The sequence below is a fragment of the Copadichromis virginalis genome, linkage group LG13 (assembly GCF_057382275.1).
Source record: "Copadichromis virginalis isolate Kocher_CV1m ecotype Utaka linkage group LG13, C_Virginalis_male_GT1.1, whole genome shotgun sequence".
NCBI lineage: Eukaryota > Metazoa > Chordata > Actinopteri > Cichliformes > Cichlidae > Copadichromis > Copadichromis virginalis.
In genome coordinates, this window is record NC_140630.1 from 31714746 (window position 1) to 31742194 (window position 27449).

At 40.6% G+C, this 27449-nt stretch overlaps 1 protein-coding gene and 1 pseudogene across 1 annotated transcript in view; one reads left to right on the forward strand and one right to left on the reverse strand.

Annotated features, from left to right (window-relative positions):
• The window catches only part of LOC146695971 (ras and Rab interactor 2-like), a 43868-nt gene that overhangs the window by 13955 nt on the left and 2464 nt on the right, over positions 1–27449 (reverse strand). The window contains exons 2-7 of the mRNA XM_085478475.1: positions 18671–18773; positions 12484–12584; positions 9773–9983; positions 9013–9124; positions 6755–6827; positions 4993–5084 (exon numbers count right to left, since the gene is read on the reverse strand). Of these exons, the coding sequence (XP_085334601.1) occupies positions 4993–5084; positions 6755–6827; positions 9013–9124; positions 9773–9983; positions 12484–12584; positions 18671–18730 (649 nt within the window). The 5' untranslated portion in view covers positions 18731–18773. The remainder of the gene's footprint in view (positions 1–4992; positions 5085–6754; positions 6828–9012; positions 9125–9772; positions 9984–12483; positions 12585–18670; positions 18774–27449) is intronic.
• On the forward strand, positions 25201–26031 carry LOC146695972 (zinc finger BED domain-containing protein 4-like; annotated as a pseudogene).

A 27449-nucleotide genomic window follows, 5' to 3' on the forward strand; every position in this document is an offset into this window, starting at 1 on the left:
GCTGCTGTTGTTCAGCCGCTGGTTTCCTCTTTCTGGCGCAAAGTGGACCAAAAACAAACAAGAGAGACTCACGACAGAAAAGCCGATCAGCTGATCATTAAGCAGTTTCACGATTGAAGTAGCAGCCGGAGAGCGAGAGGCAGTCGCTCGTTAAGCTTAACGTGGGAATGCTTTACAAACATTCAGAGATGGACTTACACACTTGCTTTACTTCTCTCGGGATAACTTTGTCGGAGATGAAATGCCGGGTTGCTAGCGAAGCTCCAAATGCTATCCAGACCACAGGTCCCGCATGCCACAGCCGCTCTATCACGTGATGCATACTGCTCCGACGTGCTAACGTTCTGAGGCGAGTTACGGCGTGTTGCAAGTTTTGTGAGGTGCTTTCGTGATATTTAATGGATCGGATTACATTTTTTATTTTTCTCCGATATCCGATCCAGTAATTTAGGTCAGTATCGGACCGATACCGATACGTAATATCGGATCGGTCCATCTCTAGTGCAGACCCAGCTTTTAATCATGGACTGCAATTTTTTTTCAATAGGGGTTGAAGAAGTCCCAGACTGTCATCTTCAGAGTAGAGAACACCAGTTAGCATGTTCAGGAATAACCCAGGAACCAACAAGACTCCCACGAACTGGAAACTTCTGGAACACAAGTGTCCTGCACAGTGCGCACATACAGAGCCCAAGACAGGAATGTGTTTTGCTGTGGTTTTGTGTAAGAACTGGGAAATTGTGTGACATCATTCAGAGCTACGGCTGCCAAACTGGAGCCAGGAAAAAAAAGTCAGAGGGAGGAAGTGGTGGCTCTCTCAGTGCTGAGACTACTTCAACTTAACCAAGTGGCAGATGAAACAAACTGTTCCATCAATGAACATGCCGCTTTCCATAGGAGTAGATCTGATTATCAGGCAGCACACCAGGATGTTGCCAGACTCTACAGTGTATTAGCAACATGCTGAGCTGATCCTAAGGATTATCATCAAGATCAGTGTTATTACTAACAGATCAGTAACAACCAATCAAAACCCAACAGATCTCTTAATGAGCCTGGAAATGACGCTTTACAGCTCTGCTTTGACAGCCTGCAGTAAATATACAGGTACAAAATAGAAAGTGTGAATCTCAGGTCAAATACTGAGCATAAGAATCAGGAATGCTCGGGCATTGATTAATAAGTTATCACTCCCAATGTTAACATTCAGACAGAAGCTACTCGCTCTCAGGAGGTGCTAACCTTCCTTTTCACTTGTTAAATTAACTAAGACACTTGCAAGTAACATAATAGTAACACACTCTGGTGAGTCTGGTGTTGCCTGCCTTGCTAGTGTCTTGCCAATATCTACATAGAGCAGTTCATGAAAAAACAACAACAACAAAACACGTGTTTCAGCTGCACACCTGAGCAACAAATAGTTCATAACTGGATCTGATACTGACGGAGGAACAATATTAAAGAATATGGAGTCAGGGCCAAATAAACACGAGAACCTGATGACATCTACAAAAGAAAGGCAAATATTTAGTGATACAAGATTAGAAATGTTTTATTTATCTTTTATTTCTATACTAAGGAAATTATTTGTAAAGATTAAATAACAATTCAATGATGTTGTTTAAAGCGATGGTTTCCAAAGGTTTTTGCAATGGGAACAATATTAAACAGATTAGAAGTTCGGGGGGAGTATTGATGTGTCGTTCAAAACACCCAAAAAACAATTTATGTTATTGAATTACTTACAGTGTTTAGAAAAATTCAGCTTTACTAATATTAACATAAATTAGGGGTTAAATAATAATGTTAATGACCCACTTGGTCTGAGAAGCTTTATATTAAACAAGTACTCACGGAGGCAAAAACATCCATTCATCTACTTAGCTCTAAGCCCTTGCCAAGAACTCTGAATTGGCTAAGGGCTAACACATATGGATAGCAACCGTACACACCCATGGCCAGTTTAGAACAATTTCACTTACATCATGCGTGTCTTTGGAAACCATGTATGTTTTCATTTTCTACGTTAGAAGCCATACAGTCATGGGGAGAACATGCAAAATTTCAACCAATGCAAACGTGCTCCCATGCAGTCCCCTGAAAACCCAACAGTACATTGCTCAACTGGTCAAATGCTGATTGGTTGACAAGCTAAGCAGAGCAGGAACACGACAGTGGAGTTCGTTGCCAACAGAGAAGAGCGAAAAAAAGATCAAGGATAGACTTCTATGAAGATCAGACCTCCCAAACAAAAGAAGTTGTCCCCTTTTGGCTGTTAAAAAGATCCGAGGTCTGCACTGAGACTAATGACTAGCTAATGTGAGAATCCATTAAAATATTCACGCCAACATTACATTTATGTCATTTATGCTCTTAGTTCTTTAAGCACATTTTTAAAGATAAAGTTATTATGGTGCAAACTTGCAAACTTTAAAAATAAATTATAGGGAAAACCAGAAGCAAAACATCAAAACTTAATAAATTCAAGACTAAATACAAAAACATATCATTGATCTTAAAAGTTCCCCTCCTAATTTGTCAGCCAAATAGAAAATCTGTACACATGAAGTGTCTAATGGGCAACTTTTGGACCCGGCTGCCAAGCTAAACTTTAAGAACATTACAAAAAGTCAGTTACCTTACTAAAAAAACCTTCCCTACAAAAGTGTTATCACAGGTGGAGCGCCACACAACATAGGTAACATGACACTGACAACGTCACACTCAACAGTGATCTTTTCTCCTCTGAGTCAGTGGTGAAAGTAATACCCACAGAGTCTCACAAGCATACTTGTTCATATCAACGTCAGAAATGTCTCCTAGATCAACTATTCACTGTAGCTCAATTACCTTTAGCAACACAAAGGCCACTATTGTGTCACTTCACCAAAAAGGCGCCCTTTTTTATGAATGAAAGACTGTTTGTGGGGGGAGGGGTTGTTAAGACAACAAGTCTGCACGCACTTCAATAAAAGGCAAGAAAGTCATCAAATCATCGTGTCACACGGAATTCTTTAAGAAGAAGTCAAGTCTACCTTTGAGCACCCCTTAATGCCTCAAGCTGAATCATAGTGGTAGAGTCTGAGTGGATAAAAAAGTTGCTCTGAGAAGGATGTACAAAAAGAGTGCTGTGGAACATAAATCACGGGGAGTTTCTGAGCCCTTTGCTGCATGTCATCACCCACTCTCTCTCCCTGCTTTCCTGTCTACTCTCCACTATCAAACTGCCTAACAAAGGCTCAAAAAATAATCTTAAATGCTTGAATGTCATCGGAACTATTGCCTTTACGATGAATTTACAGAAAACTAAATGTTGTAAGTGGTAACCTACCAGGGTGAGATTTATCCCTGCATACTTTACATGTTTAAAAAACAAAACAACTTAAAAAAGGGAAAATGTTTTTGATTTGTGTCACAATGATTATTTCCTTGTCCCTGGTTTGCTGACTTGGCCAAAAATCATCCCATGATAGTAAAAGGGAGGGTGTCACCACGACTAAAACGACTATCGCAGTTATTTGTCAAGATTATTCATTGAGTTTAGTGATAATAATGTTTGTCTTAGAGTCATGCTTTCACTTTTTCACAGGTCTGTGTCCCTAAGAGGAAAAATGTGAAAAAGTTGTAATTGTCTGAGTTGATATTAAACAAGTCACAGCACCGTGGCCTTCATGATTAGATGTAGTGCAGTTTGAGGTGAATTTTTAGGTGGTTGATTAAGTTAGTTGTGTGTCTTGTGGTGACGATAACTCTACAGCACTGTTATAGGATGTGATGATTAATTATATGATGGTGGTTATTTATGGTGGTCCAGGGAACAGCTGTGATTGGTACATGCAGACAGGTCATTTAGGGAGCGCTTGATTTGCTCTTGTTTTGTGTTCCACTGGCAGACCACCACTTTCAATATCATTTGATCGTCTTCATTAAATTGCGTTAAACTAAAATCGTGATCAAGATTAAAATTGAAATAATTGTGCATCCCTAGTACTGGGTAAGGGATTGAGGCTGGTTGTTGGTGGTGATGACGTTGACCTCACACCATTAAGTCATGAACATGAATAAAATCTCTTCCACAAACACAGGCGGTCTTGCCTGATTTAAACAAAGCTCAGTCGCACTGATCTGGGTGTGGAAGACGTTTTTGTCCCTAAGAGTGATTCATTCAGCACCAGCATGCCAGTTAACTCCTCAAATACCATGGAATGTGGTTGGGATGGGCCACAGGAGGAAAAAAAGTTTCTGCGGGTTTTACACCCGATAAATGTGGGAAAAGAGAAAGTACCGTCTGCTGACGGAAGTCCACAAATCAGTTTGAACAAAAAAAACTGAAACTGAGCAATCATTAATTACTTCCAAATGACTGAATGGAGAAGAATAGTAACTGGCTATCAACAGCGCTCAGCAGTAATTTACTTCCATACTTGCAGCATATACTGCATTCCTTAGACTTTCATAAGATAAGAGAGATAAGATAAAACTTTATTAATCCCTCGGGTGGGTTCCTCTGAGAAATTCGGTTTCCAAAAGCACAGCACCGACAAAAGTTACAGAGTTACAGAATATTACACACACACACACACACACACACACACACACACACACACACACACACACACACACACACACACACACACACACACACACACACACACACACACACAATATACGAAGGGGATAAATAGAATAAATAGGAATAAAAATACAAATACAAGTGAATTGCACATTTCAAGTATTTTTATTTTTATTCCTAATCATAGAATACATAGCTCTATAAGCTTCCAAAGTAGCTCTATAAGCTACTTTGGAAATAAACAACCAACTATCACTGAGAGTTACACTGAACACAGATGTTACACAAACATTATTCTCAAAATGGCTTCAACATTTAAAGTTTATATGTAGCCAATTACGTCATATTTATTTGTCTCTGCAGTTTGAGTTCCCCAGCTTGACCATTAACACACACTACATATAAATAAGTGAACAAACCTGCACCAAGCTTAGCAACTTCCTCAAGATCAGAAAAAGTTCTGGCTGAAGCGATGGCCTCTGGGAGTTTCAGAGTAAACGGCAACACATCCCTGAGAAAGAGAGAAAAGGATCAATGAAAGTTAGAACACGGAGGAAAAGCGGTTTGATTTAAAAAGCTACTCTCAAACTTGTGTTAGTCACCGTGTTGAAAAAGCTGTGGCTCAGCTTTGTGTGCGATGGTGGCTAAGGTGTGGGTTCAACCACAGAACTGTGGAGGATAAAATGTGCATGCTGCTGTGCTACCTCTGGGACTTTACCAAAACATTTCAAAGATTTTAGTTTCGGTCATGCAAGCTTGCGTGAACAACAGTGAACCTAATTTTATGATAGTGATGTCACAGTGAAGCCTGGACACACTGGGGCAGTGGAGGATATACATTTTGATCCCCTGTTGAATTCCTCATTTTAACAACTTACAAAGAAATAGGCAGTCTATAAAAATTAATTAATTAATTAATTAATGTGCGTTCTAGTGAGGAAATAAGTATTTGATCCCCCCTGAGAATTTGTCCAGTACACTATCCAACAGATAGTTGTGTGGCAGCTACCAAAGGACTAACTGTTATCAAACCACCGTTCACAGTTCCACATGACAACAGAATTGACCGCTAATAATTTTTGAACCCAAAGGTCATTTCCAAAGAGCTTCCAAACATGGCAGATTTCAAAAAGGATGAAATGAGAACATTGGAAAAGGGAAGGGCCAAAAGGAAGCCTAAAAAATATCTACTGCAGAAGAAGAGGATCTGAAAATTATATCCTTTGGAGGAAAAAAAACATAAAATCCCCCAAAAGACCTGACCCAGGTCAAGATACATCTGACTCTTCCATTGATCTACTGTTCATCATAGTCTCATCAGAAATCGACTTGAGGCTGTCAGAAAGCTATTCTTAATCCGCTCCTTTGCTCTGGTGCAATTACTCAAGAACTGGACAGAAAATCAGTGGCAACAGGTCTTATAGAGTGTGGAATCCAAATTTGAATTATGGTTCACATTCAAAAGTCTGAAATTTGGGTATTATCGGTTATATATGAAATTCTGAGGATTCTGAACAAAAAGATTACGTAAATTTGTTCATGGGACTGAATGAACATGATTTTGTCTGAGAAACAAACATTATGCAAATAATCCAGTAATAATGAAGCAATTCCAGACACCAGGAGTGTTTTCGGACTTCAATGTCCAGGATGTCCTGTGAGGAATGCTTCAGCAGAACATTTGTTGTGCGACCCCCGTGCAGAGCAGGCAATAGATAGGTCAATACATATCTGAACAATCAACAGTGCATAAGCATTTTACCCATATTATGAACTGCTAGCAGATTGTGAATACAGGCTGTGGAACTTTTGAGCTTCCTCGTCAGATGCAGAGTTAGGAGCTCAGTGTTTCAAGGCGGGCTCAGACTGCAGCTGCTGCTTCTCCATATCAAAAGAAGCCAGCAGAGGTGGTTTGGGAGTCTGACAAAGATGCCACCTAGATGAGGTGTTTCAGACATATCCAGCCACAAGGAGACCACGGGGAAGCCAGAGGACAAACTGGAGCGATTGTGTGTTTTGGTTGACTCGGGACTGTAACTGGGTCAGTAGTTCTTCTTTCTTGAGTTTTGTGATGATGGTTTTTAAATAACAGAAACAGAAGCAGTAGATATGTGCTTTAAAGCTAACAGCTGAAATATGAATGTCTAACAGTTTGCAATAATGATGGTATGGTGACTTTACCTGCTGATGCAGCAGAAGGCCATGAGGCGGAAAAGGTCTGCAAAGCTCAGTCCTGATCCCTCTAGAGAGAAAGCTGTAGGAAAACAGAAGCACATGATCAGTCCAGCGAAGGAAACCATCAGAGGGCAAAAAGCATTAGAAAAAGACAGCTCAGTCTTTTTAAAACGGTTTGCAGCAACAAAGGCCAATGAGGCAAAGCAAAACATTCACATGTTTTAAGTCAGTGCATGCAAAGTGTGGTTCAATTCTGCTTTATAGTCCCTTAATTCAAAGGAATCCCCACAAGGTTACAAACTATATACAAACAACAGCAACGAGAATGACAGTGTGTGAGCACTTTTCCTCGACTTACTGACTCATTAGTTTGTAAAAGAACACCATGCTGGAAAACAAAGAAGGAAATCCTTAGCACGCATGTTGTCGGTAATACACGAATCAAGAAGGCTGTTTGCTCACAACTTGGCACACAGTCAACGCTCCGGGCACTGAACTAAACATGACCAAGATCTTCGAATGGTGAACGCGTTAAACTCTGAGTAGAATGCAGTAAGACAAAGACATCATATACAGTCTCTGGAAAGAAGGAAAGTGGGTTAAAACCAAACCTGCCGACATGTACACGTCTCTTTTTTCTGGGACTTCAAATCTTCCTTCAGTCATTTCACTTTTACTTGTTGAAATATTGACTTTAACACATGAAAAGAGCCCTTATTATTACCTGTCATTACAGCAATGACAGCAGGCCTGGTAGCACATTCCCACACCACTCATCACAGGATACCTGCCCAAATACCTTTATCAAAGTCCATTAATCCCAATTCTCTGTTAAAGAGCACAGGTTTAAACAGGCCACAGAACAGACTCGTTACAGAGCAAATGATTCATATGGAAGAATTCCCTCCCAGGTAGAACGCTCCTGTTAATGTTTTAAACTGTTATTGCAACACCTGCAGCTTTGCTTGCCAAATGTTTATCACAGCTCAATCAAGGGCCAGCTCTTCATGCAGTGGACAATGTGGCTAGTGTGAGCTTAGTGGTATTTTCCATCTGGTGTGACTCTAACGGTTACTTAAAAAAAAAAAACAGTTCCAGACAGCAGTGCAGGGGTAAAGTGGAAAAACTCCATAACAGCGCAAGTTTTGGAGGTATGCAACTGCTGCTCAGGGGGTGAATCCAGCCCTCTTTCTGTTTGCATTTCTGTTTGTCCTCCAGATTATTGCAGAATGTCTCGATGCATGTCAGCTTAAGAAAAGTCACTTTAGAGGAACGGGAAAGTGGTCTTTAAACCTCAGGTGTTAAAAAAACAGTAACTCATTATTACTGCTGCAAATCACTGAGATCACAGAGAGTATTACAGTCGATGGAAATGCTCAGTAGAAGACGTTCTGTCTCACTGTGCTCATTGTTTTCTCTGCAGGTGCAAAGAGAAACGTCACTGTCTCTTTAGTTTAGCAGGGCTGAGATTCACACTCAGCACATTCTGTTGCCGGGTAAGCATTTGGAAATTCCAGTTCAGTGCAGACAGAAACTGATGGCAACAGACAGGTACAAGAAGTAGACTGTATGCATTCTGGAAGTCTGGGAAATCCCACTTTTTATGTGGCTGAAAATGCAACACTAACACACTTATTCAGAGTGACAGGGAAGGAAGAAGTGAGCACAGAAATAAAGCGAAACAAACAATATATGAAAGCCTGTGACATATTTTGAAGACATAAGTATTAGGGTTTTACTACAGGCTTGTCTGCTATTTGCCGAGCTCATCTCTGATGACGGCCCTGCTGTGAGTGCTGTGGTCCTGCGTGGGAACTTGGCAGCTGGAAGGTGCTCTTGTGTTCATCTTCGACCTGAGTCTCTGTGGTTTATAGTGTCGTTTAGGCCTGGGATTCTTTTTTTCAATTTTAGATTTAGGCCTTCAGCCTTCAGAAATGCTGATACTGCCTGTCTACTCAAATAGCTGGTTATGAGACAGGTGTGAGTCATGAGGAATGTTGTCACCAAAAACATCTAAACAAGTTGGGTTTCTGTTCAGTAATGGACAGTAAATGACCTTTTCAGAGTCCTCAAAATAATTAAACCATTCTATTCAAAGAGTTCTGGTACTGCCTAAAAGTATCCAGTAGAGGAATTACCCCTGTAAATTCTTTGTTCCTCTCCTTGCATCATTCCACTATTAACAGCTCTGCCTGTTGCTGCTGGTGACTGACAGCTTTGTGTATCTCAGTGGCTAAAAATAGCAGAGAAAAACAAACACTTACTGTACTGGCTCTCCTTTACGGGGAAATCTTTGACAGGAACGCTCGAGTCTTTATCCATGCGTAGAGATATGACTTTTTTCTGCAGGCTGGCTGATTTCCTCACCACAAATGTCTATGGGTAAGGAAAGAGAACACATCCAGTTAATGTTTGCACAAAAACTGGGTCATTCTTCATGTTCTGCTGACTCAGCTGTGCTTTGTAGAGAGCTGGAAATACTGTAAGGAATGTCCTAACATCCAGACGCGTCCTATATTTACAAAATGTATACACAACAATGGACGTGTAGTGCTGTATATTTACTGTTATCAGAGGCTAAAAATATCCTATCCTATTTTAAAAAACACAGATTTGGATGGAATCTTGCAGAGAGGTGGGGTATCGGCAATATCATTTCATTTTGGTCCCAATTATCCAAAATATTTTCTTTAAAAACAGACAAACACCGACCATGGCAGAGATACTTTTACTGTTTTTTTAAAACGTTTTTTGCAAAATGAGTTCTTTAAGACTCAAAAAAGTGACTCCCATCATGTTGTTGAGTGAGTGATCTTGTTGTAATGCATATAAGCTGACTGCGGTCAAACAATACACTACTACAATTGTGACTGGTTTTATTGAGGAAAAGAAAAAGTTTGCCGTGTTAGTTGTGATTTCATGCCTCTGTTGTATTAAACATTAACTATTAATCCAAAGTGAGAGCCTCCAGGTAAGTTAGCAGTGTTGGAAAGAAGGAAGCCGCAGTGGCAGCTGTTGCCTCACCCCAGCTTGCTCGTTCTGCAGTATGTGCATGGCTTCCTCGTGGCTAAGGCCCAGCTGTAGCCACACAGTATGGGTATGCACCAGTCTGTCCAGGACGCTGACGCGTCGGTGAAGCGAGTCGTAGCCAGAGTCTCTGGCACCGGCCAGCCCTCCACCAATGCCAGCACAAGGTGAGGCCTGCAGGAAGAGGCCTCCCACTTCTTCCCCCAGTCTGGAAAAACAAACACATAAAATCAAGCATCAGTGGCCGGCTACACAAACCACAAAAAAACACGCAGAATTTTTATTTTAACGTGTAACATTTGAACATATTTCAGAATTGAAGGCATGTTCAGAGACATTCTCACATGGTTCTATATCAAAGGGCGATCGTGGCTCAAAGAGTTGGCAGTTCGTCTTGTAATCGGAAGGTTACCGGTTCGAGCCCCGACTCGGACAGTCTTGGTCGTTGTGTCCTTGGGCAAGACACGTCACCTACTGGTGATGGCCAGAGGGGCCGATGGCGCGATATGGCAGCGCTGCTTCTGTCAGTCTGCAGGGCAGCTGTGGCTACAACTGCAGCTGCCTCCAACAGTGTGTGAATGAATAGTGGAATTGTAAAGCGTTTTGAGGGTCTCGAAAAGCGCTATATAAATGCAATCCATCATTATTATTATTATATCCACAACAAAACTGGTATTTATTAAAAATAGTTTTTTATTGACACAGTTAAAAAGTAGTAAAATGTTGTAGATGAGCTGCTCCTTGGCAATAAACTCAAATAAAGAACGATACAAAGGTGGACTGATTAGATCAAACGCGCCCACGCAGACAAAAATCCCCAAAGTGTGGCTAAAATGACGCCTCGACTTCCTTTTTCACAGTTCCCTTTAATGAAATTTACTAGAAACTTTCTAGCAGTAAAAGTAAACCTAAGAAAACAAAACAAAAAACTTATTTTTACTCAATGATCATCTCTCATATGGACTATTGTTTGACGTCCTGGTCACTTGCTTGTCCAACAACACTTAAAACTATTGAAAACATTTATAAAAGAAGTTTAAAACTACTCGACAAAAAACCGACTTCCCACCACCACTGTCATGTGTTAAAAAAACATAAATTACTGAACTTCAATAACTTAGTGAAACTTAAAAGAGTGAGTTTAATATATAAAGTCTTACACTCTCTTGCTCCACCACCACTAAAGCAGTTCATTAGGCATAAAGAAAGCTCAGACAGGACCACTCGAGCTACAATCCGAGGAGACGTGTTTATACCCCACAGACGGACAGCATTTGGGCAGAACGTCCTTTCTGTCCAGGGTGGCCATCTGTGGAACAGTCTTCCTCAACCCATTAGAGAATGCTCGACATTCAATTTGTTTAAGGCAAAGGTTAAAAACTGGTTATGGACAAATCAAGTGTGTGATCATGTATGAGTTGTATAGTTTTAATGTTTTATTTGGGAACAGAATGGTGTGTATGTGTAAGTTTGGTGATGGAGTTTTTATTATGAATGAATGATGAATTTTTATGAATTATTGTCTATTTTTATGCTTAAGGACAACAGATGGAAATTAGCCCTTGGCTATAATCTGGTATGTTTACATTCATGTAATTTTTTTTTTTTACATTTATGTTCATTAACATGCACTGTCCTAAATAAATAAATAAATAGAAAAAAGAAATTAGGAAGGGGGGCAAATACTTTACAGCACTGTAGACTTTATGCTCAGAAAGCTGATGCAACCGTTTCCAACTCATCAAGAGAAAGCCTTTATTTCTAAACTCTTGTTGTGAAGCATCAGTAGGCTATCCAGTGTTGTGATGGTTCCCTCCCTGTAGGAACATTTATGGTTTGAGTCTTTGTTGGTTTCCTCCTGCAGTCCAAAGACATGCATGCTAGGTTAACTGGTATTTTAGCTGTGAATGTAAGGTTTAAACTGTAGAGGAGAAACAAGTTGTGGAAGAATACTTGGGCTTGTAAGCTAAAGCACTCAGTGCCACCCAGCCTTTAGTTTGCTTGCACAACATTCAAGACATCTTTTAACTTTGTATTTCTGAAAACAGTCAACAGAAGCTCACATATTTACTTATGTTATTTATTAATGCAGTAAAGCCCCCTACTGAGATTACACACAGTTCTTCCAGCTCTCACTATATGCTAAGATGCCCACGCACACTTTTAATGCTCAAAGTGTTCATAGTGTTTAAAAAAAGGCTATGAGTAATTCAGTAAATTTAGTTTCAATTATTCCAACACAGACAGTGTGCCTCGCAGGGCCTATCAACCTCCTTCTCGGTTCCTCAATAACTAACCGGTACTTTCTGAATTCTACAGAAACCGTCTCTCAGAGGAATTAATCACTGAAGTCCACACTGGACCTTCCAGCTAAGGTATGAAACTTTACACTAGATCCACAGGTGAGTGCTGCATGTTCACAAGCAAATCAGGTGTTTGTTCAGAGACGTTTTTTTCAGAGTTGAGAGACGAGTGAGAAACACGCACTGCAAAGCAGCTCCTGTTTGTCAAGCTGACTCCTGACATTGCTCAGTGGCATCTTTGTGCCGATATCACCACATTTCACACATCAAGACCTAAAGGTTTGCTAGGAGCGCTCTCTGCTGGCAGCCATGGAGAAATACACCAGAAGAAATCTAAAGATATACAAGCACAAGCAGACACACAATTTAGGAACTGTCTTTAATACAGACACAGCATGAGCTCACCCCACAAGTGTTTCTGTCTTCTGATCTCCTCCCACAGGCTCCGTGTTTTTCCCCATCACCTTCTTCAGAGTGCCGATCTCCCAGGCAAATGAGTCGATGAGCTGCACAGACACAGAGACAAAGACTCGATGATCAAAGTGCTTCTGCTGCGTTTCCTGTGGTGCAAACTCTTTGTGAGGATCAATCCGACCTTTGGCTCTTGGGAGTGAGGACATCCTGACTTTCAAAGGATGTTTTAGAACTGGGAAAGAACTTTATGGTTCAGCTTAGAGTCAGCTTTAGTTTATGTTTATTTTATTAGGATGTGTTTAAGAAGCGAAGGATGGCATTCGTCCATGCAAATCCTCTTCAGGAGAAGTAGAAGTACGTGTTTGTGGTTGCAAGACAGTCTACTCCCATTTAACCACTTCCCATTAACTAACCAAAGTTGCTACAGAGGAAACAATTTGTGTCTGTGTTCATGTTGGAACATCTTCATGTCCATACAGGTTCCACAGAGATCTGTATTGTTCACCATTCAAATCTTCTTAACCACAACACAGTATCAATATAACGTGGTTTGAATCGTAGTAACTTGAAAACAAACACATTTTGCATGTTGTCTGAATGGCCACATTGTAATTATTTGATGCTTATGCATGTGATGTTTGATTTAAACCAGCAGTTTAGTCCTCAACATTGCCCAACTGTTTAACTAAAAGTATAAGTATTTTATTTTGCTGGGCTCCACTTTGGCAACAAGTGAAGTGTAAAACGCCCAGTCTGGTTGCTGAAAAGAGATTTAACCCAGAGCAAGAGAGAACAAGCAAGAATCCAACTTCCATCTAGTCGAGTTAGAAGTTATGTGGATGCCTGATCACAAACATTTCACAACCAAAAAGGTCGATCAAATGTACTAAAAAAAAGACCCACACATCAGCTTTTTAAATGCCAGTTGCGACAGCACTCATGTGATCACACACATACATATTTGATTTTTCTGTATTTCCTGTCAGCTGTTTTTCCACTTCTAGACAAATCGTACTGAGAAAGAAAATGTACAGACACACAAGAGCAGAGAGCCACATTCTTTTGACCAACTATCTTGTTTTCATAATAGCTATGAGCTAGCTCACTGATTTAACACACTGCATCTTGAATCGTTAAACATGAACTGTATTAGCTATCAAACCATAAAATACGCATAAAATATGTGAATAAGACTTTAAATTGTGTCTGTGCTGAACTTTCTTTTGTTTCTTTGTTGCGCAACTGACTTTATTCTGCAGGTTAACTATGGCCTCAGTAACAGCTAATTATAACTTATTGCACATTTTTAAAGCCACTGGCTCTAAAGCAAGAACAATGCCTCGTTAATTTTAGGAAAAAATAAACCATTTTAACAAACTAAAGGCTTTTATGAATATTTTTAATCCATAAAAGATTTCTATATACGATCATAAGCATCTTTTAGGGCTTCATGAGCACTGTATGCCCATCAAATAATGCTTTTTATAAGGCCTTGACAATAAGTATTAAGAACAGAAAGGAAACATTCAGATCAGACAGAAACTACCCTTAACGGGTAAACTGGCAGCAGACACTTAAGGCCAGGAACACATCCAATCAAAAGAGCCTATTTATAAAATTACAACACCCCCCGCCCCCCCCCCCATTTGTCTTTCCATATAAATTGTTTGACAATTTATTAGATTTTGAAATGTGTCAAATGAGAATTTGACACAAATTCTACCTTCTTTTTTCTTTGTGTCAGTCTGGCCTTGACCCTCGTCAGAGTGTCACTGATGTCATTGGTTTCACTTCCCAGTCCAGCTTCTGTTGGGCAACCTCACATCAGCAGCTTCAGCAGGGTGAGGAAACCTTTAGTTCAGCCGTTTCAGAGGAAATCAAATATCTGACTCCTTCATTTTTTAAGGGGAACATTTAAGGTTCACAACCTCAACGTTTAGAAAGACAACACTTTCTCAATGAAGCCACAGATGTTCCCCTGCCCTCCCCCCCAATCAAAGTACCAATTTAATATCATTTATTATGGTAATAATAAGATGTAGTAGCTTTAAATCAGTTTGAAAAAATGACCATTTACAAATAGAATAGAATAGAATAGAATTCAACTTTATTGTCATTGCACATGCACAGGTACAGGGCAACGAAATGCAGTTTGCATCCATGCAGAAGTGCTTTAGTGATATAGATATATTACAATATATATTAGCAATAATATAGATATGTAAGTATATTACAGAAATGGGTCTATTATGTTATAATGTACACGGTATGAAGTATGTTGTGAATATTCTATAACTATAAGTATGTACAGGCTGTAGTGAGTACAAGCTATGTACAGGATATGGACAGGATATAAATATGAAAAACTATACAGAATATGAAATAAATAACTTTACAGGAATCTGAGATATACAGCTATACAGAAATGGGAACTATGCAAGTTGTAAACAGTTGTAGGGTTAAAAATTATCGTATGTACAGAATGATTGTTTACACAGGGCTATACAGTAGTGCAGTTAAGGTAAGTGAGGGTGTGGATAATTTCTACAGAGGCTATATAAAGTGCTAGTGGTTGTGAGTGGTGGTTCACTCCATGTTATTATTGTGTGTTTGAGGGTACAGTTGTCCATTGTGTGTGTGTGTGTATGTTCAGTCCATGAGTTAACGTGGGTCAGATGTCAGGAGGCAGAGTTCAGGAGTCTGACAGCTGTGGGGAAGAAGCTGTTCCGGTACCTGGTGGTCTTAGTCCGGAGGCTCCTGTAGCGCCTCCCAGAGGGCAGGAGGGTGAAGAGTCCATGTGATGGGTGACTGGGGTCTCTGATGATTTTCCCAGCCCTTTTCAGACACCGCTTCCTGTAGATGTCTTTTATGGCAGGAAGTGGTGCTCCGGCGATGCGCTGGGCAGTTTTCACGACCCTCTGCAACGCCTTCCGGTCCGAGGCAGAGCAGTTCCCGTACCAGACTGTTATACAGTTGGTCAGGATGCTCTCGATGGTGCAACGATAGAAGTTCACCAGGATGTCTGAGGACAGGTGGTTCTTCCTCAGAGTCCTCAAGAAGAAGAGGCGCTGGTGAGCCTTCTTGACCAGCTTGGAGCAGTTGGTCGTCCAGGTGAGATCCTCGGAGATGTGGACTCCCAGGAACTTGAAGCTGCTCACACGCTCCACAGCCGTCCCCTTAATGTGGATGGGTGGATGTGGGTCAGCATTTCTCCTGTAGTCCACGATGAGCTCCTTGGCCTTCTCGGTGTTAAGCAGCAGGTTGTTTGTGTCGCACCACTCAGCCAGACGATCCACCTCCTCCCTGTAGGCGGCCTCATCGTTGTCACTGATGAGGCCAATCACCGTGGTGTCATCTGCAAACTTAATGATGGTGTTGGAACCATCAGCAGGTCTGCAGTCGTGGGTGAAGAGGGAGTAGAGGAAAGGGCTCATCACACAGCCTTGTGGTACACCGGTGTTCATTGTGATGGTAAATTATAAATGCTAAACAAAGAAATAAATTTCCTAAACCAGATGAATAAAATAAACAGCTGCTGCAGCGCCACAAGCAATAAAAGCAGCTTTAACTACCAAATTTAAGGGGGCAGAATGCATATTAAGAGAAAGCCAGGCCACACTGGCTCAGACAACAGCCTAGAATATTCTAGCACTTCTCTTTGAGCTACAGACATAAAAATGTAGACATTTCAACTGTATTTCAGCAGGATCACAATGGGTTTTTGATTTTTGCTATAAATCATAACTGATTTGTCTCTCTATAATATGACTGGCATCAAAGTATAAGAAAAGCTTTTTGTCCTATGTTTTAGAATATATCAAAATATTATTGTATTAATATCCAACTAATGTTTGTAGGTAGATACAGTAGTGTGCAAAAGTCTTGAACCAGTTCTTATTTCTTTGAATGTATTTTCCATGGAAGCAGAATTTCTTGCAATAATTCAAACAAAGGTGCCAGCACCAGTGTCGTGTTTGCATATAACAAAGTTGTCAAGGAACCAGTTTTAAAATGTATCTTTAGGTAGTTTGTTATTAGCACCCTGTCTGCCTGTCTCGTTTCTGTAATTAGCTACACAGTGTGACAAACATGCACCAACAAGAGTATTACCAAAGAGCTATTAGCTAGAAAGTTGGTGTGAAGTGTGTCTTTAAAAGAAGAAACTGGATACGTGGAGAACAAAATCAGGATAAGAAAATACACAAAGACCTGACACCTGGCGAGATATTCATCTGGCCTTGGCGATCTTTTTTCAGTTTTGAGATCCAAATACTGGCAAACCTGATTTTACAGGATTTACTCTTAAATGTTTTGAGGCGACTGCTGCTGTGACTTGGCACTGAATAAATAAAACTGAAATGCATCTCACTTTCCAGTGACAAAGTGTTTTAGTTTTCAATATCACTATTTTTATTAAACCCCTGTGAAAAAGCATGTGAAATGTGATACTATTTTGGTATTACATTTAGACCAATGACTGCATTGGTTTAGACCCAATCAGACACCCTTGATCAACAGAGGCTCGCTGAGCACCAGCTGACACTCAGTGATGTTTCTCAGAAACGTCTGAACAGGACGAGCCACTCTTCTACGCTCTACTGAAAATAAACTTTGCACTATTTCACCTCTAGTTTCAAACACTGACAAGCTGATATTTTCTAAGTGTTAACCATCAGTGCCAGTTATCACAACATGCTAACACCTGCAGCAGCTTAGCTGTAGTCCTGCCTTAAACACACACTCACACACACGGCCTTGTATTACAACTTTGACTCACATCAAAGCAGTAATGACTTCAAAGCTTGGCACTAACAAAAAACCTCAACTACAGCAAGTGACACACTCTGCATGCAATTGTGCAGGGCTGCTATTAACAAAGGAGAACCTACCACACACCCACACACATGCATGTGTGCTGAAGTCACCGTTTCACCCTCACCGCATGGACACCTGTCCTAACAGACTCCATACACTTGCATGCCGTGCAAACGCCGAGACAGTGATTTCCGCTCTACATCAGTACGATTTATTAAAGGTGTAATTAAAAGGCCTGAAAGTCCCAGACAACATAACACTTTTAACGAGTGTTAAAAACAGTGTTGTCTGTGAGAAGCAGTGGAGTGGATTCAGCACCACAGCGACTCTCTTCAGACCTCACAAAGCTTCGAATACAAAGAGTTGCTCCTAGTAACATTTTCAAAGCATGTCCTATTAAATTTAGGATGAAATATTGATTTAATAGTAAAAATAATTTATCTACAAATAATAATACAATGTTGAACACTGTGGGAAACTGTTGGGAGTGGTGAGGAGGACTCACAGAGCACAGTTCTGCAGGAGCGCACCAGAACAAAGTTCGGCCACAAGTTGGGAAAAACTAAATATGCACTTCATAGATTTCAGTTAATTCATCTTTTTAAAGGTCTAATCGAGCCAAAAGGACCAAACTGTGTGTTTCTGAATTAAAATCTGACTCACAGCAGTGCAATTTTTTTCTTCTACGGTCTTCAGTAACTGAGATGAGCATTTAAACAAATAACCTTATGAACTATTCGTGCACTCAGGTCAGATGTAGAGTACTCCTGTTGTTGCGCTGCACAGGCAGAGACACTGCTTTATGTTCCAGCGTTATCACATCTTTTTTATTTGTGTAATGAAATTGTCAATTTAGGGTCATAATGACACCATTTAACAACTCTGCTCACCCCACAAGTCTTGTCTCAGGGGTTACTGAGACAAGACTGTTCCCTTTTTTCCAAATACATCCAATTACATTTTACTTTACTGTACTTTATCTGACAACTATCACATCTCGTCAGTGCCAGAGTTACTGTGCCACTCTGTTGCTCTAAGTGTAAGACGAAATAAGGAAATTAAGGGTGGATTTTCTCACAAAGTTGATTTCAGTCTTAATGAAATTCCCCTAATAAATAAATGTCTATGAAAAAGAAAAGTGATTGCTTTTCTTCATTTCTTCGTCAGTCAGAATTTCTTTAGTAGGAAATGTAGGAAATTTTGACAATAGCCTGATTTCTCGTGGTCTGATGAACGTGATGCTGACTGCAACTTCTTCCTCAAAAACTTCAGGTAGAGACAGTGAGGGACCGTCTCTACCTGAAGCGTGCTGAGCGCAGCTCTGTTTGTAAGGATGTTTCTGACTGCTCAGAGTGGCACACACCTTGAAGAAACTGCCCTTGCTGTCCCGCTTGGAGGGCAGACTGATGTTACTTGTAGACATGTTGCCTCTGTGGTCGTCTCTGTGCGCCTGTCTGCTGAGCCGTCTATGCAGGAGGGGAAAAAACACACACAAACATTAGAGACAAACAAAGGCGATTCAGTCGTTCAGAAACACCATTTCCCCACCACACTTTTTCTCATTGTCTTCCTCTAAACCATTTGAAATAAATTAAGGCTGCTTGTGTGTGGAAGGAAACAACCCCAGCTCAGAAAACAGCCCGAAAAATTAAGGATTCACTTTCCTTCACTTGCTAGCACAAATACATACTAGAGCACATGTTCTCTTGGGATATAAAGGTACTATGTACATATGTACTGTGATTTAAATATGGGACAAAGCTGATATCTCTTTCTAGTTTCTGTACTCTTGCTGCAGAAAGTTTTACAGTGTTGTGAAAAATTATTTGTCTCCTTCCTGATTTCTTAGTTTGCTGCATATTTAATCAAACTATTTTTACTTTTTTCAAAAAAACTAACTGATGAATGATGGTGTGATTTATTGAGGGCTATCCAACTGGTATTGCTCTACCTCACTCCTCATTAATCATGGTTTTAAAATAATTTCTATCTTAAGCAACATGCATATTTTAGGTCTTATACTCTGAAAAACATTTCACTCAAAACAAATTCCAAAGCAGATTTGTGTTTCCTACAATACTGTTTGTGTTTTTAAACAGACTGAACGCACGAGCATACGCAGAGGCACGCTTCTCACAGATGTTGTGGCGGATCCTTTTACAGCAGCTGATACGAGCCAGCTGTGAGTGGCATGCAAACACATTGCAGTCCTTCCCTTTAAAGAAACACATGAGTAAGAGGAAAACACCAGCAACCACTAGCTGACCCAAAATCCTTTCCTCTTCAGAGTGCTTGAACAGAGGCTGTTATGAAAGCATAAATCTTGAGTCTGCGGCTGGACTCAAGATTATGTGGAACAAGCGGACACGCGGTGGTTTTACCGTCGTTGTTGCTAACGACAACGCATAAAAACAAACGCTTGTCTGTCTGTAGTGTGGTTATATTAAATATAAGAGAAAGAGAGAACTTTAACTAATTAACATAGCCACTACAGTGACCATCAAAACCATGAAAAAAATATTGCCGTAAACAGTTTATTTTGCGACACGACGAAACAAACAATAGCGTAAAATGAAACGATGGACGTTTTCATATCGTCATCCGATATATATCGTTATATCGAACAGCCCTACTCGAGCTAGAGGTCAAACGTCTAACTGTTGATGCCCTCAGACATATATGACATGAGGGAATGCAATGTATAGAAAACTATTATATGTAATCTATACATGTAATCCTGAGGCAACAAGAACTTCTGTCCATAACAATCCTGGTAACAGAGCTGTGATGACACAGAGCTACTCTAAGTTTAAGGACATGGAACTTTGCCAAGAGAGTGAGGTTGGGCGTCCACTACCCCACTAGTGGTAGTGTTTAAGATATCTGAAGCTCCATCATGGTAAGCATGGACAGAGCCTAAGGCTGGTTTTCCCCACTGAGGTGTTTTTACCCTTTAAGCCTTGAAAAACAATTTGAGTCAAGCAGATACCATCTCTTGGGCTCAGGGTTCCAACATCTGAAAAGAACAATGATCTGGTCATTTTTAACAAAAAGGAATCACTTGGCGAACATCTGATTTGAGGGACTCTTGGACAGTTTATGAACGTAAAACTATGCAGACCGTCTTAAACAATGACGCATGCACTCTAGAGCAGCCCAACAGTGACATGGACAAAGAAGTCACATATAAGCTAATCCACGAGGAGCTTCTCTGTAACACTGATCATTTAGTGATAGAACAGCCTGGACCCACCTTCACTAATTCAAGCCATGACATGTAGTGCACCATGTCAGGTTGGTGTTGCCTGACATGTTTCCTCATGTCCATTCTGCTAGGACAACACAGTCTCACCATTTTTAAAAACCAGATCCTTTAGATTCACTGCTAGAAACTAAATGGTGCTGGCAGTGAATGGAGCTGACCAAACCACAGGGATAAAATAAACAAGGACAGGATGCACTGATGAGACATCTAGATGTTGAACCAAGGGGAGAAGTCTTTTTTTTTTGGAAAAACAACAACACCAGAGCATCAGATTTCCCTTTTATTACTATTAATTTTCTTTTTTCTTTTTTTTTTGGCTTGAGAAAATTGGCAAACATTGATTGAGAAACCTTGAGAAAAACAGGTTTCTTTCCTGGAAAGCAAGCACAGCTAAAGATTCACAGAAGGCATGCGACCTCACTGTTTTTTGTTGTTTTGGTTTTTCCCAGCATGCCTCGTTTCTCCTCTCCTCCTCACAAATCTATCGGGGCTCTGTTGGGTCAAGTCCTCATGTGAAAACAAAGCAGCAGGTGGGGTTATAGTAAGATGTGTTTGTGATTGTGTGTGCAAGCTGCAAGTGTGTGATTCACACACAGTCCAAACCCAGTAAACAGGAAGGCTGGTTGTCAGTCCATGAAAAATAAACAGACTGCCAGTTCCCCAGAATAATAAATAGCAGAAGGAATGCATAAATTACACAAAGTGAGAAACAAACAGTGGTGCAATATGTTAACGCCAGATGATTAAGTAATAAAAAGAATGAGGAATAAGGAAACGAGCTGTTTGATCACCTGCTGAAGTCTGCATTGGAACTAATGTAAGTTCTGTATCTTTTGAACACACACGGAGTATTTCATTGCAGTTTTTTTCCTTTTGAAAACAGTACTTTATGGTTTATGGAAAATCCATAAATTATGGCCACAAATCATAACCCTGATTTGAGAATGGGCTTTGCAATAGATCGTCAACATTTCAGTGTCAAGAGTTCCAAAATCTCCGTCTTAATGAAATGACATTGATGACAAGCAAGGAATCATCTGTCATTTTCCTCCAGTTACTATATTTGGTGTTCTTCTTTACCAGTCCGTACATACACTCTGTGACAGTAAGTCACATGCTGCACGGTTCCCAGGAAAATGGGGCTTAACAAAGTCGGCGAATAAACTACTACAACAGAACATGTGGAAATGAAAACGTGAATCATACGTGTGTGTCACTGTGTCATGTTTACAGTAAAGCAGCCATCAGCTGCAGAGCTGCAACACATACAAACCATGTGACATACCTGTAGACACCTTAGATTTTTTTTTCCATTTGTTCAAAGAGACACATCAGAGTTTAGATGTGATGTAAACGTCCACATTAATCTTTAGAAAAAATGAAACACACTCAAGAAGCCAACAAACGTAAGTGCAGCAAACACCAGCTCAGCAATGCTGGAATCCACAACTATGGCTGAAAGAGGGAAACAAACTGAGATGAGTCATATCCTTTAACAAAAGCCTGGCTTTTGTTATGAAAACTACACCTCTATCACATGTTTTGCGTTCAGGGTCCTGGTATTAGCATAGCTGCTACTACATAATACTTGTACCAGCCTTTTTAACACAGCGTGTTAGACCACTATGGTAAGAGTGACTAAATGTGTTCACTGACTGCAGAAGCGTTTAGAAGCCCAGCGTGTACCACTACAGGACCAGGCCTGACTTTAAACAGTGCTGCCTGAGGTCTCAAAAATCTCAGACATTCATTGTTTTCCTTTCCTCCTCCAGATTATCTTAACCTTTGAAGAAATGTTATGGTCATATTTCTGTGTGTCTGAGTTCAAGTGAAAAATGCGTATGCTGTCCCAAGAGACCTTGAGAAGAGTAAATTACATTCATGTGTTCACATAACTGACCAATCGGTTCAATACAGAGCCTCACAGTGAATACATTACATGGAGTTAATACTGCTTTTTGTAGCTGATCTACCATCTTTTGCAGTATTTTTAAGCACCAAGTGCACGAACCCTATTAGTGTTCTACCTCAGAGCAGTCTGAGGTCCCTGTATGTCTGAGCATGTGTGCTGAGACATAAAGGAACTGAGTGGACTACTGAAGCTTACTGTTCACACTTAAAACCACAAGAAGCTCCCACCCTCCCAGCCTAACATACAACACTCATTTTCATAGGTGTCTTTTTAGCAGTGCCACATGACTCACCATTATGTGTTCGGTTACTATTTCCCAACAAGTCACAATTCTCTGGTGCTCAGAGACACTCAAAAACAAACACTACTCAGGTTGGTGTCTGTTTCCTTTCCGTTTCCCCTCATTATCATCCTGTTGATAATGGGGGGGAAAAAATCCCACACACAGTCCCAGACCTTGACCCTAGGTGGGGGGTTCAGCTGAGGTAGCGCCATCAAAATATCACCTGGCTTCACATACAAAACTCCTTCAACATTTTTCACCAACTTACTGTGTATGACAGTGGTATCCAGCATCATTACCTACCAACCTACAGCAACTGAGCAGTGGGAGGCAATATTTGGAAAAGTCAGGGAAATCATAAATCAGTGGTGCATCACTGGCATGCAGTGTTTTCCACACACAGACTGAACAGCCCACTCAAACGCACTAACAGCTGCAAAGGATATCTGGTGACTCGTTTTAGCATCTTATTTTCAAAGCTTAATAGCTGCCAACAACCTAAGCCAACACCTTCCAGTCTCTTTATCCCTGACAGACATAAGCTTAGCATCTCCACAGCTTCCACTTCCGAATGACTATTGGGCAACTCCAGAAGTATGTTTACTCATTCACAAAAATATTCAGGTTTTTTCCCAATTTGTTATGAAGAAGACAATTCCACTCATTCCTTGTAATCACTGGCTATTTTATGAAAAGGAAGGAAACTTGTGCACAGAATGGCTCTCAGTACTTTAAGTAGTAGACCAAGTTGGCCAAAAAAGAAAAAAAAATGTCCACATGCCATTCCTGAGCACTTCTCCTCCATCTGATGGGATTTCCTGTAGGTCATGGGCTACGCTGGCAGCCATGTAGTTACTTCCACTTAGAAAGGCTAAGTTTAGCTTTTAAAAGTGTGCGAGTGCACTCCTCTTTACATTAGCAGGGTGTGTCCCCTCACCACAGGGCACAGATTTATTCCATGGAAACCTGTCCCACAGCACAGAGATCACCAACTTGCACAAACACACATTTGAACTGAGAAGAGAGCTCTCTGCAGCCAGACTGTGTAAACACACACACACAAACACACCACAGTCTGCTGTCAAAGTGTTTGCACTGTACCACTCACACCCAGTATGCTTAACCAAATTCAACAGCACCTCAATAAAAGTGCTGATGGCGCAACACCTGACTTAAATCACAGCTCAGGCTCAACGTATCCTCTACCCGGTTAGCTCCAGATGTGAACTTTGTGTGCTTTCAGTTCTGATGGAGAACAAGTCCATGAGTCACTCACCTGTCTAAATAAGAACAGGATTCGTTTGTGTTGTGGATACAGTGCTGCTGTGTACCCAAAAAAGTAGAGTGGTTCAGTTGGCTCCATTGCATGTTACAACTGTAGGATAGTGAGTGTGTGAAATTTCACAGGTAACAGACTTTCTGCAGCCCATAAGTCTGTCTTTTTATTGTTGAGCCAACAGCTGATCAAAGTAGCTGCTAGCCAAATGGTGACATTCACATCTCACTGAAATTCTCTGAAAGTGTATGTTGCAGATTTCTTCTATGTTCCTACTGGCTGACCCATCAGTGCACACACAGAGCCCCGCTGTGCTGTCTGACGCACAACACGCTGATAAATGCTTGTTAAGACATAAACTGTTTTCAGCTTTCAGTTTTATTTGTCATATGCAAGTTAGCACAGGGTCAACATTCTGTTAAGTCCAGAATTGAATTCAAAATCCTGCTCCTCACATACAAGGTCTTAAATAATCAGGCCCCATCTTATCTTAATGACCTTGTAGTACCATATCACCCTATTAGAGCACTTCGCTCTCGCTCTGCAGGCCTACTTGTTGTTCCTAGAGTATTTAAAAGTAGAATGAAACAAGGTTAATGAACAGTGTACTCTTGCAGTATTTTTTTTCTGCAGGAAGCAAGCTGTCTTTGTAAGTAGTTGGGAAATATTTTGTCATTACTGGGTAATTCCCAGAGCTACAACCATTTCTGTGATGTAAAAGAAATGGTACACTGTTAGATCACATAATTGTGAGGGCTTATTAGCACAGAGGAGCATAGCTGATGCTTTAGCAGTGGGGCGGAAAATAGTTGGGCATTTTAAACATTCCACCTTAGTCTACTCCCGCCTCGAGGACATTCAGGGACAGCTCAACCAGCCAATAAAGAGACCGCAGCAGGACGTATTACATGCTCCAGTCCCTCATAGAGCAAAAGCGAGTGCTGGGCGTGTATGTGTCCGAGCACGAACTCCCTGACTATCTCGCCGCTCACCAATGGGCTCTTATGGAGACGCCTGTTGCCATCCTCGCCCCCTTTGAGGAACCAACTAAAAAAGTGAGCAGCTACGACGCACTAGCCTCTGATGTCATCCCAGCTGTGACTGTGCTAGTGAGACTTCTAAACAGAGAAACAGACGAGGACCACAGCGTCAAGACAATGAAAGCAACCTTACAGGCAGCTGTCACGAAGCGCTTCAGTGACGTCGAGACTTCATCTCCACCATACTTGACCCAAGGTAAAGTCTGTGTGCTATAGGTATTCAATGATAAACTACAGCACTAAATGTAAGATTAATTTCCATCTGAAAATATTATATTTTTGTAACTAAAATACACAAATACAAATGTATGCAATATATATAATATGAAATATATTTCCCTTATTACTACCAGAAAGTCAAATGGCTGGCATCTGTGACAGTGGTTTAGGGGAAACTAAAATCAGTCCTATTTTTCCACATATTAATACATTCATGAATTTTGTGCAGGTATAAAGATCGCTTCTTCTCCAACAACACTGCTCCGGAGGCCAAGCTGCACCTGAAGCAGGAGCTGCAGATGATGTCCAGAGCTGAGGCAGAGGGGAGTCGGGCAGAAACTGCAGAACCTCCTGCTAAACTGTTCGTCAAGGCCCAGGCCAGCACTAGCAGCAGTCTGGACACTGTATTTGATGAAATCGCTAAGGAGCAGCCCCAGGCAGCACAGCCGCTGGCAGCAGGTGCTGCCATTGAGCTCGACACATACCTCGGAGAGGCCCCGAGCCCTCGTGAAGACAGTCCTCTGAAGTACTGGGGTGTCAACAAAATCAGGTTCCCCACTTTGGCTAAAATGGCCCATAAATACCTCTCAGCCCCATGTAGCAGTGTGGAAAGTGACAGGCTTTTTAGCTCAGTGTCACACATTATAGATGAAAACAGAAACAGGCTGGCTGCTGATCATGCAGAAAAGCTACTTTTCTTAAAAAAAACCTGCCACTCACTTTTTCTAAATAGGCTCCATTAAGCGAGTCGTCTTAGACTTGATGTTAATACCTACCTCAGTTGCACTGACTGCCACAGTTCTATGTTGGTGGATGTTGTTAGTTTATTCAAATATTGTGCACTAAATAGCAAAGACGTTTATTAATGCCCCTTTTGTTGTCCAAAATAATAATCAACAGCAGCTGGTTTAGCTTGATAAGCTGTTGTTAGAATGTATTTAATATTACTTTCTACACCAGGATCTTTTCTACGTAGCTGACAGCTGGTAACTGTGCAGGGGCGCGTCTAGCAAAGTTTTGCCAGGGGGCCAGGTAGGGCATTAACAGGGAGAGGGGGGCACAAAGAAATACTTTTATTTATTATTCTCATGTCTAGTTAAAAAAAAAAATCTGAATCTTACAACCAAAGTTTTCATCTGATGCAAAATGTATAGAAATCCATTATTGTATATAGTAACTATGAGTCTAATATATACCCTAGTAGGTACCCTAGAACCTACAGTACTTTTTCCTTTGGGAAGGTACCATCCGTGCAGTCTGCAATTCTGTTGAAGAAAGATGTTGAATTTATGTAATTATTGTAGAAATATAATTGATTTCTGTGCATTTGTTTTACACGTGCATTAAAGTCGATTACGTTGATGAAGCATCATGAGGTGGGGGGTGGTTCAAAATTTTTTTGCTTGACATTGGCAACCCTATTAATTAAGTTGTTTAATATTTCCACTACGTACTTTTTAGAATACCAGAATAGGGAGGATGGTGCAGGTTCAAGTTTATTAGATTGATCAGTTTTGCTGAACTATGAAATATTTTGGGTGCAGTGTGTTTTTGCATACAGGTATAACAGAATAGCTTTAGTGTTTTGTTTTTTAAAACCTGAGTATGAACTTATACAAAATGCAGCAAGATAAAAAACAAACCGTTTTATTGACTATAAAATATACTATATCGGATTAATATCGGTATCGGCAGATATCCAAATTTATGATATCGGTATCAGTATCGGTAGCGTGCCATCTAGTAAAAAGTTCTCTGAAACCTGAGGAGAAAAGTACAATTTACCTTTCATATGTACGCCCGCTGATATGCAAAAATATAATCATTTTGCACGTCAGCTTTTTAGGTTACCATGTGACGAGTAAACAGTTCAGGTTCAACAATACAGGTTCTGTCCCCATTATTTTCAACCAACACACCTTCTCTTATGTATAAGAGTATACATAAGTACACTATGTATATTTTCTATACACTAAACATACCTGACCACTAATTATGCAGCATCTGACATAGTACTGCAGACATCTACAGGTTCCCTGCTGTCCCCTACTGATTGGAAGGTCCGATCCCAGGCTTCACCAGTCTACATGTCAAGTATCCTTGGGCAAGATACTAACCCCAAGTTTCTGTGAATGTGTATGAATGAA